This window comes from Cardiocondyla obscurior, linkage group LG04 (assembly GCF_019399895.1).
Source record: "Cardiocondyla obscurior isolate alpha-2009 linkage group LG04, Cobs3.1, whole genome shotgun sequence".
Taxonomy (NCBI): Eukaryota; Metazoa; Arthropoda; class Insecta; order Hymenoptera; family Formicidae; genus Cardiocondyla; species Cardiocondyla obscurior.
Genome location: NC_091867.1, coordinates 8,204,691 through 8,225,941, shown reverse-complemented (window position 1 = coordinate 8,225,941; position 21,251 = coordinate 8,204,691). Strand labels below are relative to the sequence as shown.

General features: G+C 41.5%; 4 protein-coding genes across 7 annotated transcripts in view; 2 read left to right on the top strand and 2 right to left on the bottom strand.

Annotated features, from left to right (window-relative positions):
• Nucleotides 1–13,937, bottom strand: part of LOC139101990 (tyrosine-protein phosphatase non-receptor type 13) — a 67,183-nt gene extending 53,246 nt beyond the window's left edge. The window contains exon 1 of the mRNA XM_070655553.1: nt 13,486–13,937. The gene's annotated coding sequence lies outside the window, so the exon portion shown is untranslated. The remainder of the gene's footprint in view (nt 1–13,485) is intronic.
• Nucleotides 1–21,251, top strand: part of LOC139102038 (cuticular protein 19) — a 171,177-nt gene that overhangs the window by 19,883 nt on the left and 130,043 nt on the right. For 2 of the 3 annotated variants that reach the window (XR_011545654.1, XM_070655663.1), the window contains exons 1-2: nt 10,192–10,531; nt 10,655–10,698. The gene's annotated coding sequence lies outside the window, so the exon portion shown is untranslated. Of the gene's footprint in view, nt 1–10,191; nt 10,532–10,654; nt 10,699–21,251 lie in introns of those variants that run through there. The other variant, XM_070655664.1, reaches the window with a different exon arrangement.
• On the bottom strand, nt 397–8,935 carry LOC139102033 (uncharacterized). The gene has a single exon (XM_070655653.1). The coding sequence runs from the start codon at nt 8,464–8,466 to the stop codon at nt 7,582–7,584; it is 885 nt and encodes a 294-aa protein (XP_070511754.1). The 5' UTR covers nt 8,467–8,935; the 3' UTR covers nt 397–7,581.
• On the top strand, nt 14,876–20,722 carry LOC139101478 (sialin). 2 transcript variants are annotated; one of them, XM_070654635.1, is made up of 9 exons: nt 14,876–15,464; nt 16,961–17,166; nt 17,318–17,539; nt 17,695–17,779; nt 18,020–18,186; nt 18,465–18,614; nt 18,846–18,978; nt 19,451–19,704; nt 20,212–20,722. In XM_070654635.1, exons 1-9 carry the CDS (start codon nt 15,398–15,400, stop codon nt 20,503–20,505), a joined length of 1,578 nt encoding a protein of 525 aa, XP_070510736.1. In that variant the 5' UTR covers nt 14,876–15,397; the 3' UTR covers nt 20,506–20,722. The 2 variants fall into 2 exon arrangements, with proteins under 2 accessions (XP_070510736.1, XP_070510735.1); XM_070654634.1 differs by lacking the exon at nt 14,876–15,464 and adding an exon at nt 15,471–16,161.

The following is a 21,251-nucleotide window of genomic DNA, read 5'->3' as shown; positions in this document are numbered from 1 at the left end:
TCTAATCTCCTTGCAACAGTCTAAAAGAAATTAAGTCTGACGTTTGCGCGTTTCTTTATACGAAGTTTCTCAATATTCTGTTGAATTAGTTCATTAATGCATTATCACGGTTTTCTTCTCGAGTTGCTTTCGTTACTCGCTTCTGTGGCATGAAAAACAGGTATTTCACCGTCGGACAAATCTTCATTCATTTTTTTTTTTTTTTTTTCTGCCGAGAATAATTCTGGAATAATTTGCATTTGATAATTACGTTTGAAAACCGATCGTAAAATTTTTTTTCTTTTGTCGAATAAAAAATTTGTTCACGAAGTGATTTATTTGAATTTGAATTGATGTTAAAAGTAGCAGTTTTTGCCGACAATTGTGTGATAGAGTTTTTAAAGAACGGTTTTATATTCGTAAAACAATGATAACGTGCAAATCAATGTGTACAATCTAAACTTAGTTTAGGTTTACGATTTGCATGTATCTTTGCTTTCGTCTGATTATACTATATACATATTTTCGTGTAAAAGTTCGCAGCCCTCAAATTATTGACTTAAATAAAAATTTTTGTTAAGAATCAAGTTTTGATATGTGCGCAAACATCTACGAGCCGAATTCTCGGCAGATGAAGATAAAGCACGACTTTATGAAATAAGTGTGGTAAACATATCACGACGTTGAAAATTGCAGACTAGGTAGCTTAAAATAGTTTATGATTTCAGCAATTTAACAATATTGTCTCGATTAACTTTTTATTATTATTGATAAAATTTTTATAAATATGCCGCAAGTTTCTTTTTTAACAAAATTTATTTATAAGTATTTCTAGATATTAATAGAGTTCAATTTACAATTTAATCAAGCTTAATTTGTGACAAGTATGCGTAATGAAAACTTTAATAATTAATACATTATAGTATTGATTACATAACTATTTCCTATATGCATCCAATGCGAAACAAAGTGAGATATCATTATGTGATAATAATATTACGAAATAATTACATTTTCTGCTGTTCGATTGAATCAAATATTGCATTTAGCCATTTGTTTTGTACACTTTCGTACGATTATATTATTCGTCGAGCTTTATCATTCTATGCTCTTTAACGTTGATCGAGACGAAAAGCTCGCGCGACTGGTTAAACACTTACATTGGCGCAAGGCTCTCGTTGAAGTAGCGATAAAGTTTGCGCCAATGACGAAACGTAATTACGAAGAATTCTAACGAAGCTACAGGCGATGTTCTGAGTGAATAAGAAGGGAAGCGACGCTTTTAAAACTATAATGAAAACTGCTATAAGCTATAAACTCCATATTGTTGTTTAACCTTAGATTTTATTTTTAAACGTCTTTCTCTTCTTTTTTTTTTTTTTTCTTAAAAATTCTTTATTTAATCTATAATTATATATATTGGACAATTTTATATCAAATATTCTGCAAAGATGTTTGAAATTCTAAATCGTCGTGCAATAAATCTGTTAATTAAACTCGGTTGTGAGAATTTCCAACGAAATTGCTGGATATTTCGAGAGTTGCGAAAGGGTTTGCATATCGCGCCGAACGACTAACTTCGAACGGACTTCACGGCCTGGCCCTATCCATTCGTTATATTTGTGCGCGGTAAAGCAGTTCGTTCACAATGCGCAGTGATATTACCGTAATTTTGCATGGCTCCCTGTTCGGTCCGTAAATTATAACTCGCGACGATAATCGCTTTTACGTGCAACTGACGGTGAACATTATTTAATCACTGTTATTCTTAAATTGATTTGGTTGAATCGTACAATATTTATTTATAAAGTCAACGCGTTATCGATTTATTTCTAATTTGCAACACATTGATCACACAATTGTCACATTAACCACTGCAGTTAATAATTGAGTATAATTGAATATAATTAGTTTTAATATTAATAATTTCTGATAATGAGAATTGTTCTCGGTATAACAGATTGTATTAATAACAGGTTGTATCAATCACTAATCATCAAGATTTCATGTTGTTAACCATTATTATTAGTGCATCTAGTATTTAGAAGCTTCTGAAATTCTGATCGTTAGGCTCGTAGACGGAAAGCAACGGGTGCATTTTAATCCGAGCTATTCTGAGGTCGCGCTATACGCGCATCGAATGTAACATTCGCGGTATACTATTCATGGAATACTATTCCCGAGAGATCCATGCGCCATCCAAACGTTGCGTAACGTGTTACTTACTAGGAAAAACGGCCTGGAAATTCTTTATTAAGATGACTGATGTACGATCGTTAGGGAGTTCCAACTCCGATTACTTTTTCTCGTCACAAACGGCAAAAGAGACAGAGAGAGAGAAAGAAAGAGAGAGAGATTGCAACAGCAGTCGGAGGAGCCGCAAAAAAATGGTTTAACACCTTTTGGAGTCTGGTCGCGTCTTTCTCGAAAGAAACGTAATACTAATGGCCACGTTGTACTTTTTACTTTGACATTTTTTTTTTGTCAGCTCTCTTTTGCGACACGTATTTACGAGTAATCCGAGAAATTAGCACTACTAACAGTAGCGGTATGGTTTTGTACCGACGTTAGGAACCCCTGGGGAAAATGCGACACATTTTCAGATACAAAAATGTTACACGAAGGATAGTAAAAGGGAAATGGTAGGATAATGGAAGAGTTCGTAGCGTGATGTAATAATACTCCGGGAACATCAAAATACATCAGTATTTTCCTACTTATCGTGAAAATCGCTGCACTATCGTTGTAATTAGAACTATTCTCATTAGCGCCTTCGCTTGTTGCTGTACGATTTTCCTCGTTACGCTCGGCCCGATAATCACGCAGTAAATGTTATCTCCTTTTCGTCTCTTTATCTCGGATCGCTTTTCACTTATCGCGAAGAATTATCGCGATACGAGTAATTGCTATAATAGCGTATCGGTGACATATCGAATATCAAATTGTTTTAGTGCGATATAACGGCGAAGAACGCGACGTCGCTTAATCCAACTGAATCGTAATAAAAATTTTTTTCCCTTTTATTCCGATTTCCGTTCCCTTCTCCCCTTACCCCTCCTTCTCGACCTTTCCTCTGGAATGTGCTTCTCGAGGGTCCAGGCATATTTCTGATCGTAGAATCGTCCGCAACAGGTTCTTGACTAGAGTTTCGAGCCTCCCGCTTCTGCTTACTAGAAACACGAGCGGTTTCGTACTTGTGCCGCCGCTAGTTTTCTACTCTCAAAAATCAGCGGTCTCGATAGCGATTATAAAAAGCTAGGGACAAGTTTGCGCGCGTGAGCGAATGCGTCGAGTTAATTAATATATTCCGGGAGATTTACGGGGCTTCCCTCGTCGATTCTTACGTTAGCTCGTATCGGAATTATAATTCTATTACTGTTACGCCTCGCTCGTGTAAACGTATGCGTATGATAATTTTTTGAAATATTTATCGAAATGGATTTAATTTAAAGCTAACGTGACGTTTTCTAAACGCCGCGCAGCGTAACTGAAAGACATTTATTTTTCAGTATTACGATCTTATTAATTGCACATCGGTGATAAATTAAAAATGTGCTGCTTAATATTTATAAATATTTTCACTCATTCTATAATTGTTAATCTTAATTTTTGTTTCTACAATAACGTAATAAATAATTTTTTTTTTCTTTTAATATTTATATTACTCATTTATTTGCGTTAATTTTGTTACCGCGCAGTAAATAAATAAAACAGTACGCTGTACTGCACTGTGTCGCTCACGAAGATCGTTTTCTCATCTCGTGAATGCAGAATGTAGGCGGCGGATCCGGGCGATGTAACCGGAGCAGTTTCGGTGCACGACACTTTTAACACCCGTTGTCTGTAACGTGCCGTTGTCGTACGTGCTTTGAAAATCACGCACAAATACCGTTGCATTAAGGTCGTTCACTCACCTATCTACCTGCGATTCAGCGCAAGAGTAGCCACCGGCGTTCTGCGTGCGACACAAATCGCGGAGGAAACGTGAATACTGGTTGCCTTCCCGACGCGTGTCACATTACGGCGCTTCTGTTGTTCGCCGCGCGATAACATTTCGGTGAGAACTCGTACGCGACGATCCCGCAACGCTAAAACTTAAACCGGAATCTTGGTAGAAAGTTTAACACGACTGTGCGATAGTCTTTCCGCGGCATTGTGTCCTGGATAACGTCGAGGAAATTTAACGAAAAAAATCGCCGGCGTGTTCACGTTGAAATTACGCGTCGCGCGGCAAATTACGTAACGCGATCAGCGAGCGGCTTAAAAAATCGATCGCCGCAGCTGGTTGCTCTTTAGATGCGTATTCATCGATTACGTATACGTTTCACGTACGGGAATGCTAAAAGATTGCGACCTTGCAACGTGCTCGGACTATGCGCTCGTCGCGCAAATTAATTCCACATAGTTTTAATTGCCGGCGTGAAGAGGAGTGAAATTCACGCTGCCGAGAGTTAGCATTATTCGCGGGCTTAAATCACGTCACACCCCAAAGCGCCTTGTACGTAATACCTACCGAGATCCAATTAACCGGGCTGACTTCACCAATACAGATAATAAATCTCTTCGCTGAGAGAGATCCATTCGCGGAAACGGGACGGCACGGTAACGCGCAGGAAGGACCACAACGGTTGTAAAAGTGAAACTAGATTCTCTCCGTTGCCTATTCAATTCGCGGCGCCGCACTTCACGGTTCATTTGCGAGTATCCGCTAATTGCTCCAAAATCCCGTTCTTCCCCGCCGGCTGCCGCGAAGCTTGAAAACACCGAGAAGATTAAGGATTCCGGACTACTTTCTTCTCGCCGAAACTGAGAAAGTAGGGTCACGGGGCTGGGAGACTCTTTCGAGCCGTTTATTATGTGTAATTGTTTTTGAAGCAAATCACATACCAGGCGGTATGACACACTAGGATTATCTTTTGCATGTGCATTATTTACGAGAGAGCCGCGCTTTCCCGTATAACACATTTGAATAAAATTAAATTTCTTTATTTACGAAGACGGGGGAGGGGGGAGGGAGAATTTAGGTCTCTAGGTAAATCCTTCGATTTCCCAACACGCGGAATAACTTCTAAAAGGATAATCCCTCGATAACGATTACGTGGAATGTGAAGTTTCATGTGACTCGAGCGCATCTTGCGTACTAGTGAGTCGCTTAACGATGAGCAGGTAGTTAATTTTCGATGTTACGACTGACGAGAGCTCATCGCCGATCGTTAATCTGAAAGCAAGCGTGGTAATACGGCATACCTAATTAAAGCGATTAATGAAACCCCGCGACTCGTCTGTATCTTTCAGCCGGGAATATTCGCCGGAAGTAGATCGTGATATCGACGTTATCGTTCGCTGTTTATAATTCTCGCGACGCGAGAGAAAAGCAGATAAAAAAAAAAAAAAAAAATGAGCGTAGCGCCAAATCAGGTCGCGCGCGGAAAGTCGTTACGAGAAATCGACGGCTACTGTAATGAGGCCATTGCCGGTGTATTTTCTCAATTACATAGGAAATTACTCCGCGCGCGTCCACGATCGTTCCTCTCGACATCATTCTTTGTTCTTCGCGTCCACGCGAGGAATTGCCGCGTAGTTTTGGTACGTGGTATTGTTCTGTAGCCTTGCGCAAAGTCTTATTCAATTAAATCATTTTTTTAAACGCACACAAATATTACATGTAAATAAAAAAAAGACAAAAAAATAAAATGTACAAGTTACTTCTCGCGAAAAGTTAAACACGACGCTCGTAATATGTCCTTGTTGCAAAATATTCGTGCTCTGCTTGTTACGCAAATACTCGCTCATTTATTTTATCGTCACACTGCAGTTTGCATAAACTGCCGTCTTGTTAGCCGACAATAATGATTCAGAGATATTTTGTTGTTCGAATGGCAAAGGATATCGCAGTCACCACCTACCATTCGGTAGTATTGTTATTTGGGTGCACGGGGTTTTCTTTCGTGGTCACAGACGTTGCTGCTTTTGAATCGTAATCAATACCGCGCAGTATTTAGCAAATGCAAATTAGTTGAATCTACGTAGTCAATTACCGCGGCTTTTCGAGGTAATAAAACGCGTCAATACGGGGCGTGTGAATGTCCGACAATCAAATACAGACTCATTATGTGATTAATGTGGCGGGGAAATGAAAACCATCCAAAATAACCTGATTTATTGCTTTAAATTGCTCAACTACCATAATTGCTTCTGTAACCGTACATTAAATGTCTATCTGTATTTTTTTTTTTATTTTTTTTCTTTTTTTTTACTAAAGCTGGAAATAATATATATTTTATAATTTTATTATTCATAATTTGACCACTGTTAATGTTACATTCGCAATGTAAATGAAACAGGTGATTTGCATGGATGTCCATCGATAAGTCGTTAATTATAATACCTACTATGACGATAGTAATAAATATAAAACGATAATACACTGCAAACATTATCATTATTGACTTAAAAGCATAAAAAAAATTTGTTTTTGCTTTATTTGCAGTCTGTACAGCTTAGAAAATAAATGTGTAAATTACTTGATTTTACTCTCGAGCGTAATGAATAGTAGCGAATCGTGTTTGCCTCGCTATTAGCTGATTATATGCTTTATTAATGATTACTTATTAAAGAAAATGCGGCAGCGTCTTGTTAAAAAGAAACTTAAGACGCCCTGACCTTGCTCGATCTTGCTTGAAGTTACATCTACAAAACGTCTACGCGTCTTTCTTAATAATTACTTCAGGACGTTCGTCATCTTTACGTAACGCGACAAACGCTATCCATTATTGCGCCGTACATTCGCATACTGTTGTTTAATTTTATCCCTCAGCGACGAGGTACTCGCAGATAAATTTCACGTTTTGGCATGCGACTTCAACTTTTCCGTTGAATAAATGTTCCCGATACAGCGCGGTGCGATTTCTCTGACTTCTCACAGTCAGCCTCGCTAGTTTCTCCTCGTAGAACCTCTTTTCGCAAGGTCAAAGGACAGCGGGCTCGTTTAACGATCCTATTCGATTTACGGAATCACTTGCCTCTGTCCTGGATTCGGAATATCCCGAGGCAAAGAAAACTTATTCTCAATTAATACCACGAGCATTACTGCCGCCGCAAATCGCAGAACTCATAAGATAAATGAATCGTGAGATTTATTACATGGCACCAGAACGCAAAACAAGAAGCGATTAGAAAATTAAACGTCAAATGAATATCTTTTTACATTTGTCCCAGGAAAGTAGGAAAACGCTCACCACGTGTGTCGTTATCGAGATTTAATTTTCAGTTTAAATTCCATTTTTCTATAAATTGAAAGGAATATCATTTTATATTTAAACCGCATACAGTTGTGTCGTACATTATAGTCTTATTATATTCCACTCGAGTTGCGAACTAAATAAATTGCAATAAGCAAAAGAAGATCTAAAACATCTTTATGCTACGTCCTTCATCATCGTCCTTAATAAAAACTAATTGAACAGATTTATTCTAATAACAGCCGCGGTCCTTTCCCTCGGATTTCCCAGCGTGTCCCTGGGCCCTTCGACGTCCCGCTGTTAATGCATAATTTATTTTTCTTTTTGCGACCTAACACTCTTACCGCGACGGGCTCATCAGTCACGGCCACGTAGTGATTTCCCCGCAGGAAGCCTCGTCTTCCAACGTTAGAGGACAGAATTCATCCGCGGTTACCCTATCTAAGCCTCCGATATCCGCCTTAGGCTGGAACGGCAATTGCGACACGAGGACCCCTTCCTTACCACTCGAATCCTCCTCCTCGTCCTCGAACTCTGAGAAATCGTTATCGCCGGTCTTCGCGGCGGCAAAGTCGGCGTCAATTAGAACGAGCGTGTTCACTCTTCGGTTCCTCGGCTTTTCCCGCGACATCTCCCCCGAGACCTCTTTGGAGGGACGCGACAGTTTCCTCTTGCCGAGACGACGCTGCGATTTCTCGACACGACGCGCGAACGTGGGGGACGGAAGCGCTCCATCCTCAGCCGTGTCGCCTTCGCGGTTGTTGTCCTGATTGATAGCGCCCGTCCACTGTTTTTTATCGCGCCTGTCGCTCGGCGTTTCCCTACTTTCCTGCGTCAATCGGGTCGCGTCGTCCGCCGGGAATGTTTCCCTATCCGTGGCACCGACGCCTACGGCGGCCGCGATTTCGCTGGTGCCACCTGCCACCGGCTCCGCCGGCTTTACGGCCGAAACGATCGCACCGGGATAGGCGTTCGCGATGTCGGCCGGTCGCCCTACGCTGGAATCGCAGATCTCCGCAACGCCGGGGCTTAAACTTGACTCGACTGGCAACGCGCTCGGCGACTCCTTATAGACAGCTACGGCGCTCTCAACGTCGGCCTTGATCCGCGGATGCTTGCGGTACTCTTCTTGCAAGTAAGCGCGAAACTGGTCTTGGAAGTAACTGTCGATTACCTTCCAAACGATGGCGCTATACCAACTCAACACGCTGACCAGAAACACCCCGCGAACAATAAACGCCAGCATGACTAAACGTCGCGATTACCCTACTACAACGTAACTATTGATATATATAGTATAATAAAAATATATCTTAATAGTACCGCATTTATTTGTCGGTTGATGTGGCCAAACGATATATTATACTAATAAAAAATTAAAATTTTTTTTTTCTTTTTTTTTGTTAAACTACTTTTAGTGAGAAAAATGTAAGAAAGAATTTTATCTTGCGCAAATAACACCTGCACATCTGACTTTCAAACGCCGCGCGAAAAAGAAGTTTTGTTACGTTCAGTTTACCCCCATTTGTGACACAAATTTAAATCTTTCGAAAGACGTCAATTACTTTTCGTTTATCTTTCCAGATCTAAATTTAAATATCTGTCTACCTCCTTGACAATCTTAGAACGTACTTATTATTGATCTAAATTATAATAACTGAAAACATTACCGTGCGCGCTTAAAATTGGTGATGATATAATATATTCATTTTCAATTTTCTTCATCCATCAAATAGTCTTTGATAATATAGAAGGATTCTCTTATGTTCGGCCAGCCCATTGTTACGAAAAGTAAAATTGAATTTGTAATTACGAAGAGTCGCATCATTTCGATACCGGTGCTGGACCGAAGCCAGTTACCAAAACCTTGATTCTCATCCTCGCTCAGACCTCCCGGATCTGACTTCTCTGATAAGTTGCCTCCATTCTGATCGTTTCTACTACCTTTATTTTCGTTGCTTCCACGTTTCTTCATACTGATCATATAACGATTATCTGGAAATATTTTCAATGCTGCGCATCACAAAAGTACATTCTATGCGTTTGATTGTTAAAGATAAAAACATTTAATTGATACAACAGATTTGTCAGCTAAAAAAAAATTGACGCGATGATAAATCGGAAGTTTAAAGAGAAATTGTTTCGTGGCGTGATGTATGATAATTGGTGAGCCCGGGATAAGATGAAATTAAAAGCGTTTACGTACAATCCTCTCCAAGCAGAGATAGATACACGTGTGCACGGGCACAGTTACATGTAGCATTCCTGAGCGTACAGGAGACGCGCATACTTAGGAGGTGGGTGTGATGACCGCGATCAACGCATCGAGTCTACGGTTAAGCACTTCAACCGTCGCATACGAAATTAAAATTACGGAAAGAGGTATTAAAGATTCTTTGCGCGCCTTTTCGACACAAGCTACAATTTAAAAAGAAATTTATTTAGTCAACTAAAATTTAATTTACTTTAATTAAACTGATTAACAACTTTCCATTTTCGCGGGGAGCGATGTGTGAAACGGAAGGGACGAATATGGAACTTGGCAGATGAAAGTTTACGGTATTATGCGGAGTCAGTTCGCAAGAAGGAATAGCGGAATCGTTATCGACAAAGAACAGCCTTCGCCAGTGCAAATCGTTCTCTTTACAATGCTCTAGTTCCCTCTTTCGCCTTGCCCCTCTCGCGCCCTTCCCTTTACTCGTTCCCTCGCTATCTCGAGAGTGTCGTCCGGTGACTGGCTAGTTATCAAAATTTTGACTCCATTGTTTACACCTCAACGACGAATAATAGGGCTGATGGGATCATGGGGGAGGCATTGATGGAAACAGATGGGTGGCGGAAGATCTCAAATTGGTTACAAAGGTCAAAGATCGATCGTAATTGAATTCGACAGAGAATATTTCACGTCGCTGGCGCGATCGGTGAAAGGCGTATCGATGAGAGCAAGATAAATCGACAAATAACTGATTTGTTTTACAGTATGTCGATGTACGTCGTAAAAAAGTTGGTAATAATTGATGGATTTTGTTCACCGCGGTAAAATCGTACGAGGCCGTACATATTCTATTTAAAAAACTTGGTGTGACGCCTGAATTAAAAATACGCCTGAATGAAAAAAACGTGAAGCGTTCGCAATTGCGTTACTTAGTTGTAACACAGCACATTTGATTTTTATCATTTTTTGCTAATAAAATTTAATTTTTTTGTTTCAGATAACAATCCAGATTGACATCCCCGTTGTGTAGTGACCAGTGCTGAGAGGAGGAGGAGGACCTAGGAAAGGTATCATACATCGGCGGAGCAACTTTTAGGTAAGCATGAACTTTTTAAAATAAAATCTTCATAAAAAAAAGAATTTTTACCTTTTTTTTAATTAATTTTATTAATTATTTTATTAGCATGTCAACATTAATATTTTCCATTTTTTGTTACAGTCACCGGCAGAAGTCTTCAACTCCGCTGAAGCTCATGCAGAATGGTGAGTTAAATAATTTTTCTTTTTTCTTTGTAGTGTGTAATTGGGGTTTCATCAAAAATAACACGCGCATAGTTTCTTCTAGTACGATAAATTAAAAAATAATCAGGAAAAAAAAAGTATCGAGAGTGTAACGAACAAAAATCGAGATACGTCAAAACGCCGATCGTTTATTAGTTGCATATTTGCTCGTCCTATAATTAAATGGTTCGGATATATTACGTCACGAGCGAAAAGTTGGTCATCACGAGGTAACAGTAGAACGTTGTCCCCGATGCTCCACTTCGGAAGTCGTTCGTCGAACGTTTAGTTAGAAAAGTTGACTCGTTCGTTATTCCTATTTCGAGTACTCGAGCCCCGACCGGCTTTGTCGAAAACGATACGCGTGTAAATGAAAACCAGGTAGGTTGATAACGCGCCCTCGATATCGACAAGAACGAAATAAAATTCCACGGATCCTGAATTTAAATTCGGTGCCGTTACTAGAGAAGCAATCGTACGCAATAAAGTGCGACGGAACACGAACATTGCGCGCAACAAAACGTGCACGTAGAGCGCGACAGAGAGCTCCGCGGTCAGCGAAAGAGGAAATTACACCGACGACGCAGTTATCGGCAAAGGACAGCCCTCCGGGCTGTGTGCGATCATTTCTACGGAAAGTGATATGTCCGCCGAGCCCCTCCCTTCTCTCGTTCCCCGGCGCATCCCTTCACCGTAAGTCGAACTGCTCTATTGTACGGGAAAGTTTAATCTCTCCCTCGTTGCTCTCACGCACCACAAATCGTAGTTGGTAAATTTCGACCGTCGTCATCGCCGAACGTACCTTACTAACCGAACACCGTTATTACATGTCGTTCTACCGATCTCGTCAAATATTTGGTCAGTTACAATTTACAACGATGATTTTAGGATTTTAGGTGCAAGATAGCGTGGCTCAACTTTTATTAATTTAAAATTGCGAAATCGCGAGGCTGACTTTAGAATTTGACTTAACGAATTTAATGGGACATTGGGAAATGTAATGTTTCTCTCGTGTGTTTAATTTATGGGCATGTTACGGACGGACTCACCATAGTTACGTCGACTTCTTCCGAGTTCGTGAACACCCCGTAAACGTGCGCTTGAATTTCGAAGTAGCCTGCGTTTTCTATAGCTTTTTACGGAGCGTGAAATCCGGGTGACGTGACGCATGCAACAACTGCCATCAGCGATTTGCCGCTACTCGCGTTTACGTTGCCGTGAAACGTGCCAATATAAGGCTTCTAGGCTTCGTAAGCTCATTAAAAGATTTCGTGGCAGTGCCTTGGAGTTCTTCGGAACTCGCACAGCGCGTGACAGCATTCCTAAGTATCTCGCAAATTCAATACTACGCGCCAACCTCTTTTACAATCTTTCATATAATCTTACGTGCGCTATCGTGCAACCTCAAAATCAATAATTTTTTTTTTTTTTTTTAAAGCGTAAAAACAATTGTGAAATTAATTTTCTCTGTTGCGTTTCGTTACGTATCGATTTATTCTACACGTTCGTTCGATAATCGGAATTTATCAGGATCGAATTTTTTTACGACGTGCCCTTAATTGTATATAACAACACAATGTCGATTCTAACGATTGTGTTAGGATCTAATACACAATCCGGTAATTACTATCCGCGGCTTAATAAATCACCGATACATGAGGTGAAATCCGACGTTGTCATCTTCCAATCGATTAGATCGCATGCAACATTTCCCATGTGGTGCTCCATGAAGAAATTCGATTAATCATACGAGCTGTCTAAAATTTCGAATGGAGGAGGCAGGCAGGTTTCCCACTTACATTTAGAGAACATATATATAAATAGCGCGATGTCGACTACGATGCGAGCAAATATTCGCGTCACCGATCACTTTCTTCTCATACCTTTCGCACCGGATCGCTCAGATGCCTGGCGTGAACGTAATTTCCTGTCGAAGATATATTGAAAAGAGATTTACCCCGAGATGTAACGTAGAAACAAACGTTTATGCAAAAAGATATGACTCTCGTGCACGACGTGAGTGAATAAATTTCATCGATATACATCGAAAGTATTCACAAAATTAGGCTGACTTATTTAATAAACGTAAATGCATCAATAGAAAATATGTGAAATAAAGTCAAAATAACGCAAATAAAATAGAACTTAAATATCCGCGTCCGAAAAAAGAAGCAGTTAAATATTTTTAGAGAAGCCTCCGAGATGCTTGCTTATTCCGGACGGAGAGATTGACTCATAACGTAGTTATCTCGCGCTTTATTTCGCTGATAATGCCACGGTATCGTAGACGCAATTTTAACCGACAGCAGCAGACGATCCGATACGCTCGATGCAGTTTTCTCCAAAAAATACTATTAATACGCGTGATGTAACAACGGGAGGAAAACATAGAGACGCGGCTACTTCATTTGGCGTCTGGGCGAGTGTAAAAATTGAAAAGAATTATGGAGCGACGGTGAGAGTGAAATGGATGGGAAGTACGGGATGAAGAAGAATCCGGATGAGTGGAGGAAGGAGCGGGGATGATGGAGATGCGCCGGCACGCATTCCGAACGTTCAAAGGACCTCTCGGTCGGCATGGACCTGGGTGCCCTTCGTCGGTCTCCCCGTATTGTCCGCGTCGGACCATTCGTGACTGGCCGCACGAGGGGGCCCGAGGGGCAACGGGTAGGGATCGGGGGAGGTGGTATCGCGGGACCCCAGCAGGGTATCCAACTTAACCTCCCAAAGCAAACGGTCGAAACGCAACGAAAACCGGAGTCCACTCACCTAGTAGCTCGTTCGTCCCCCGCTGCGTACCGGCAGTGCCCTTCTCGTCATTCACCGCTATCGCGCGCGGCTATCCCTCAGAGCACTTGCGTTGAAATCACTACAATAAAACACAACTACGTGTCGCGAATGTCAAAACACCCGGGTGCCCTGCGCGCTGCATCGCCCTGGACTCGTTTCAAAAGCGATCCTCCGTTACAGGCACAACTCCCCGAAACTCACAATGGGAATCCCGAGCCCGTTCTTCCTGGTCGGGCCACCACGTTGTCTGCGTTTTCCTATTTTTCGTGATTACACGCCGCGTCCTTATGCCCAATGGTTTTTCGTACATGTGCGTACCGATCGGCTGCGGATAGGACACGTAAAGTATGCGAAGCCGCGGGGACCGCGCGCTCCGCTTCAAAGCGGCGGATAAGTGCGGCAAACGTCTGCCGAGCGATGCGTTGCCGTTTTGACCTGCCTGCAAACTGACCAATCGTTGCGCAGGTGGTAACCCGCTGGTCCCCACTGGCCCCTGCTGGTGGCCGGTGAAGGAGAGAGGGGCCCACCACCTGCGCGACCTGAAACAAGATCAATTCATGGCAAGATTTCTAGGTTCGTTTGCCTGCTGAGGTAAACTGGTTGTTGGTAATACGGGCTCTTTAAAATGCTAAATTAAAAAAAAATGTTTAACATTTTTATTAAGTATAATGTTTAGAACTTTATATTTATCTGAAATTGGTAAATATTTAAAATTACGTCCCCACTTTAGATTTTTTTTTAAACTTAGAAAATGAATTTATTTTCTATTATCGAACTGATAATCTTTACGTATGATATGATATACATATGTATGTTTTAATTATTATAATAAATTTTTAATACAAGAAACTATCGGTAACTGGCAATGAAGAAAGTATCGCTTAACTTTTACCACGAATGGTCTACCGTAGTGAACTGCATTGTACATTCAATGATAACACTTTAAAATAATGAATATCACTCACCTTCCGTTGTTCATGAATGCAGTTCTATATTATCAACTGATGAACCGATGAGTTTAGACTGGTTAACGTTAAAGCGAATCTAAAATATTAAATTTCAACAAATGATTAAATTTCAGTAAAATTTAACTTTCCTTCTTAGGATAAAAATAAATCCATTTTCCAAGTTTAAAGAAAATCTAAGGTGGGGGCGTAATTTTAAATATTTACCCCGTTCGATTTCTTACTAAACAAAACAAATTTTATTTTTCTTCTTATCAATTATTATAAAAAAAAATATAATAAAAGTTTTAATTAACAGTTAGTAACAAATTGAGTAATTTATCTGAATTTGATCTTGTTCTATTTTTTTTGTACGAATTTTATTTTCAATTAAAAAAAAAAAAAAAAAAAACTGCGCGCCAAATATTTGTCGGTCTGAAAAATGCAACTCGCGAATATAGAGTAACGAATCCAGAAATGTTTCTTTCGCATTACAGGCGCCGCAATGGCGCGCGCGTATAATAATACTGCATTAATTACATTCAATAATATTTATTGCCACATCACGCGTTATGTGTTCATGATAAGGCCAGGAAAAAAACTCGAGCGGCTTGAAGATCTTTATCGGTGACGAGATTCGATGTATCGCTCAGCTCGAACCCGACGTGGGTAAAATATTACGAGGCGGGCCTCACGCACGGTGCCTCAAGGCTGACTCGGCATAGGTACTTATTGTATCAAGTCTCGTTAACGGGGATATTCATTCACACACTCGCATCGGCCAGTTGACCAGTATGGCTCGCGTAACTCGCCGCCTTCGTCGTGTTCCATCAATCTCGCGCCGCGTAATCGGAAATTGTGACCGGATACGGACTCGTTGTTGATATGCGCTCGTATCGGTTTAACATTACGGGACTGCAATCGATGCGCCGACTCGTTTGACGACGATGGCAGCATTGGTTCGCCTTAAACGCGGCAGTGTCCAGCTGAGACACGCGGCACTCGAAGTCAAAGGTACGTGTGCCCTCAATCGGCCTCCCTCGCAAAGTGACTTCCGGTATTTTCTTAACGCGGCCTAATTCCGAATATCATAGAATGATAATTAATCTACGACGTTCCTCGTTATAGGAGGTTAAATAACTTGTTGATTATTCATAGAGCATTCTGAAACGGCAATGTGATACTTCATCAGATTCTTAAACTAGTTTCATACGGAAGAAAAAAAAAAAACAAGAAGAAAAAGTTAGGATTGCAGTCACGTTAGGTTTAAAATTATATTTTAAAATTTAAATAGATTCAAAACGTTAGGATCTTACTCGGTATTGGTATTAGTGATTGGCGTCACGTTTATCTGTAATTTGTACGACAAATTGATAATTAAATTTAAAAAATTATAATAATAATGAGATTATTTCTTCGGTTTATATTACAAGAGGAAGTAAAATCGTTACGTGTTCATTGTGTAGTCGAAAAAAAAATGAGCTATTTGCGTTGCATCATCGCCGAACGAAAGTCGAGGTCGCTGGTAATATACTCGGAGTAGTGGAGAGATAGTGCGCGAAGAATCACTGGGCATGATAAGAGCGAGATGTCGCGGTCGATCTTATTATTTTTGAGTTTTGTGAGATGGCAGACTTCGTCAAGAGAGGTAGCGTGCAGTTCGTTAAACATGGCAGTTGTCAACTAAAGCTTGCTGCGCAAGAAGTTCGAGGTTCGTCACAATTTTAATCGCCGTAACTAATTTTATCTTTTATATCGCGCGGGTGAGATCTAAATTTATTTTAAGCTGTCACGCGGCCAAACTTTAAATAACTATCGATACTATAAATTTATCCTTTATTAAAACGAATATACATATATTTGATTTTATGATTATAATTATGGTGACAAATTAAAAAATAATAAAGACACTTTTCTTTTTGATATTCAAGAATTTTGAAGGGCTGCGCTAAATCTTTTGACGATGATACTCTCGAAATGCAGAAAAAAAATCGCTAGTATGTTATTAAAATTTTATAATTAATATCGACTACATTATATAGACTACATTTTAATACCAATATTTTTACACTGGAAAAATGGTATAAGTACTTTTTATATTTAGAATTTGTACGCAGATACTATCGTACCAGCCGTTTGAGTAACTTATCAAAATCAAACATTGCTCTGCTCTGGCGTTTAGACACTACGATAATGAATGTGTTTACATACGTGCACAAATTTCTTTTGTTACCGTTGTTCTTCTAATTTGCGGAGAATAATAGAGACTAAAAACATTTTTTTTTAATTATTTTCTTTATCGACAATTTGGCACTTGAAAAATTTTCATGTTCTGAAACTTTTATTAGCAATTGTGATAAAATAATCTTTGGCCGATTTTTATTTGTCGATCTTTATCGGTAATATGGTAGATCGGTTATTGTTACAATTATTCACTGACTTTTACTAGCGATTTAATCGAGTTAGTTAGAATTACAATGTCATTACGTAATTATACTGTTATTTGTTAGCGGCTGTACGAGCGCGACATATCGTCGCCGCGCTAGTCGCAGTTGGATTTGCGCTTTGCGGCGCCGTCGAAGTCAGCTCCTCCGTCGCACTGTTAGCGAATCAAAAAGACAATCATGCCATCATCGACACATCTTGGCACTGCGATATGTTGGTCAATATTACCAGCCGCAATCGCACCGAGGACTTCGAAATTATTTTTATGGAGGTATACACGTATTTAAAAAGCCAATTTAAAAAGAAGTAAATTAAAAAAAGACCAAATAAAGAATTATGTAGATTTATAATTTCGGAAAATAGTATTTAGCAACGCTGTTATAAAATGACATTTATAATTAATTATAATTTGTGAACGACAGCTGCCACAGGAAGAGCGGGCGGAATCGATTATGCGCGAGGCTTTTTTATGGGGACAAGTCGCTGGCCCGATCCTGGGAGGTTGCCTGGTATGGGGTCGATCCGGACCCTCCATGGTGTTCTCACGTGCGGTTCTTAGCGCCTGCTTAGCTTCTTTATTAGTACCCGCAGCCTGGCGTGGGCCTTCGCATGTCGCGCTTCGGTTGTTTCAAGGATTATGCACCGTAAGTCGGCGCCGTAGATTTATTGTCGTTGTCTTCGGGAAGACGCCGCGCGACGACGCGCGCGGGGCACGGCTTTTACGTATCGTCGTAAAAATGCGGCGCCGCGTAAAACCGTAAAGCGCGCGCGGGTATCATTGCGACATCCTCTTTTACAGGGCGCAACCATGCCCGCTGCTCACATGTTCGCTATGACCTGGTTTAAAAGTAATCACAGAAGTTGGTACTTCAGCTGCTACGCAGGTACGTTGGTAATTGCGAGCGGACGGCCGTTTACAAATGAAATGTAAAAAGTGTAACGAGAACAACGAACCCTCCGAGCCATTAATTATTGCAGTAAGAACGTACCGAATAATATATTTTACGAGCTCGGAGATATTTTCTAAAATATGTCGTTAAACGCCTCGAGACACCGCGTGGTTTGTTTCTTTTTTTTATTTTTTTTTAAGGCTGCCTGATTAATTCTAATTCTCGTGTTTCAAGCTGTCAGCGTGGGTTATTGTCTCACCGGATGGTTGGGCACAGCGGTAGTGCGAACGTTCGGCCGCGATTCCCTGTGTTACGGTCTGGTTCTTTTGGCACTGTGCTGGTATTTCGCCTTCGGCCGTTTCGTTAAGGATACGCCAAAGTCCTATCAACACGACACAACCGTAAGCGACTCCCCGTATCTGTTTTAACGAATGCTCTCGCGGTATTTTTAGTAGTTTATCGAAGTAGTCGAGAACGTGCTAATTAACAGTTTGATAAAGACGGCCCTTGGACAGAGGATTCCGTCATGGTCTTTAGAAAATTTCCATTTGCTAATTAGTAAACCGCGACAATGCCTGTCGCGCATCTAACGTTGGTTTGTGATTTACCGTTTAAATATTTAGCGAGGTAGTTTTTTTTTTTTATTCCGACGTAAATACGAGGATGGCAATTATCACAGGCGGCTGTGATACCATGGGGAAAGCTGCTGCGATCCGTACCCGTATGGGCGTCCGCGGTGGCGACGATGGGCAATCAATGGGGCGACGCGACTCTCGCCCTTGGCATGACGAAATATCTGAAACTCATCTATGGGTTTTCCACAGCCAACGTAAGTTGGCAGAAATTTATTATTACCTAGTTACATTATTTTCAAAACGTGTCGCAAATATGAAAGTGGAGAAAATGTTTCCGATGACAGGAGAGAGGGAAGGTAACACAAGCTTAACGTTATGACATAATATGCTATATATTTAGTTAGAGCTGCAGTTCTGCGACTGATATTACGTGAGCCACGAGCTCGTGCGTTCTCACCTCGTTACTAAATTCTAATTCGATTCAGGACTCTGTGCTGACCACGTTACCTCACATCGGTCACTTCATGGCTGCGCTGACCTGCGGTCTCCTCGTAGATCACGTCCGCGAATCTAAAATAGTTTCCACGACCACGGCGAGAAAGTTAGTCGTCTACACAGGTGCGTTGTTTCATTTTCCCGTAAACGGCGTTGCGGTAAAACAAGAATGTCGATCACTTTAATGCCATTTAATATCGATCAAATTAATTTTCATAAAAGAAGGTATTTTCTAATTTCTATCTAGTCGATAACAACATTTTTAATTAAAAAAAAAAAAAATTATATATATAATAATGTGAAAAACCGCGAGAAATTCTCAACGACCGTCGCGTTAGTCATAGAAACGCTGCGCGATGCCGATGCGTTATACATTACTCACGTTTCACGCGGCGAGGCGAATTGATTGTCGGCGTTACCTTGCTCTGAGAATAATAGCTTACGAGATCTCATTACGATAATTGAAGACGGAAAGTCTCAAATGTGTTGAGTAACGCGAGAACTTTTATCCCACATGCGGCAAAGCGGTGAGAATGATTTCCTTCCCCTTCGGTGTATTTCCCCGGTTACTTATAATATTGAAATTGGTGATTAGCGCACTTCATCCCCGCGGCACTTCTCTTTGTCGCCGGGTACGCTGGCTGTCAGGCCTTGGGCGCCGCCTGGCTTGGGATCGCGGCCCTTCTCGTCTCCGGCACCGCGCCGGCCGGTGCCCTTGCGGCCATAGCCGACCTCGCACCCGCGGAATCGCCGGCGTGCGCCGCGGCCGCGTGCGCTCTCTGCTCGACGCTGGGTGCCGCCGGACTGCTCGCCGCCAATTACTTCGTCACCCAGGCTCTTCATGGCTCCGTAAGTCGAATCGTAATCGCCGGCGGACGCGGGCGCGCGTTATTATCCGCCCGCGCGCGATTCTAACTCATTAAATAGCTTTTTACATCCGCAAACGCGCTAAATGGCCGGGGTTACGCAATGAGAACTTAGCGACGACTCTTTCCTCTTACTTTCTAACGCTTCGCACAAATCTCCCGCTGCTTTTCACCGAAACAATTATTACTACACGCCGCGCTATTGTTACTCCAGCATGACAGGCTTTGAATCTAAATAATCGCGTGTAATGTTTTTAATTTTGAGATAAGAGAGGAGTACTGAAGGCTTTATTATTCTTTTTCTAATCTCTTTGCACGTGGAACGTTGGAGTGATATTTGAAAGGCGAGGTATCGCACATATTAAAATTTTTATGTGGCATATTTATGGTCTCCTCTCGTTTTCGATTGCTCGCAACCGTCGTGGATGAAGTTTTTCGATATTTATTCTTTAAGTCTGCGTTCGCGTTTGCGATATGTCGTCCGTTTCAGATCGCTGGCTCTTGGCGACTGGTGTTCGGCGTTGCTTCTGTCGTTTTACTGACGACCGCTGCGGTTTTTCTGGCGCTCGGCAAAGGCGTTCCGCAACCGTGGATCCCATCTGTGGCGAGACCGCGGAGTCACGACGTAATCTACGAGCAAGACACGCTGGAGCTCGATCATGAGGACGTGGGCGTGCAAACCGAGCCCTTTGTGCCCTATGCGCTCGAGGACGACGTCGAGAGTTTAAAAAACGTGCCGCGATCCTCGTCCATTCACTCGAAGATCTCAGTGGCCTCCAATTGAATTGCGACCGCCCTCGTGCCAATTCTCCGCGCTATTTTCATGCCTCATCTTGCACCAAGGATACTCCACCTTCCTCCCCTCTGCCCTCATCCTCGAGACATTATCGATAGAAAAAAAAAATTTATGTACAGTAAACACTTCGAAGACATGTAACGGTGGGTGTATATAAGAAAATATATTTTAAGAGTAGGAATAAAAAAAAGGTTTATACAATCAAGACGAATTGCCTTCGAGGATAGTTGCAAAACTGAATATATAAGTTTTTCAACAGGATCTTGCTTTTGCAGAAGGTGTATAATGCCGCCATTTGCGAGCCGTCGTTACACGTCCACGAAACGCGATTCGAGCCTGCCCGAGATAAAATCGTTGCGAAACAATGCCGTGAATAATAACGGGTAGATCCGTCGACAGATATAATTCGACTTTCGTAGAAAGTCGATAGTTGATAAAAATGTCAACGCGCGTTAGAAATTCGAGGGGGACGAATGTTCGGGTGAGCGTCGTCGCTTTCGGTCTCGAATCAATCTCGCTTTCAACCATTGTTGGGCGGCGGCACAGCCGCCTCATCGGGATACCCTCGCCGCGGTCTTTTCTCCGCTCGCGTTATTTCCTCTTTGCATACAAATCTATGCATTACGCGCGTGCCTGCGAGACACCGTGTGCCCCTTAGCGACTTTCTATCCCCGGAGAAAAAGCGGGGAAGGCGAGACTGACTGACGGATGTGCGGCACTCTAATTAGATAATC

Bases quoted from the DNA above. Each gene is read 5' to 3' on its own strand.
- LOC139101478 (XM_070654634.1), top strand. From the start codon at position 16,077: ATGGCAGACTTCGTCAAGAGAGGTAGCGTGCAGTTCGTTAAACATGGC. The intron at 16,162-16,960 runs GTTCGTCACAAT...GTTATTTGTTAG, and splicing joins TGCTGCGCAAGAAGTTCGAG to CGGCTGTACGAGCGCGACAT. The intron at 18,187-18,464 runs GTAAGCGACTCC...CAATTATCACAG, and splicing joins CCTATCAACACGACACAACC to GCGGCTGTGATACCATGGGG.
- LOC139102033 (XM_070655653.1), bottom strand. From the start codon at position 8,466: ATGCTGGCGTTTATTGTTCGCGGGGTGTTTCTGGTCAGCGTGTTGAGT.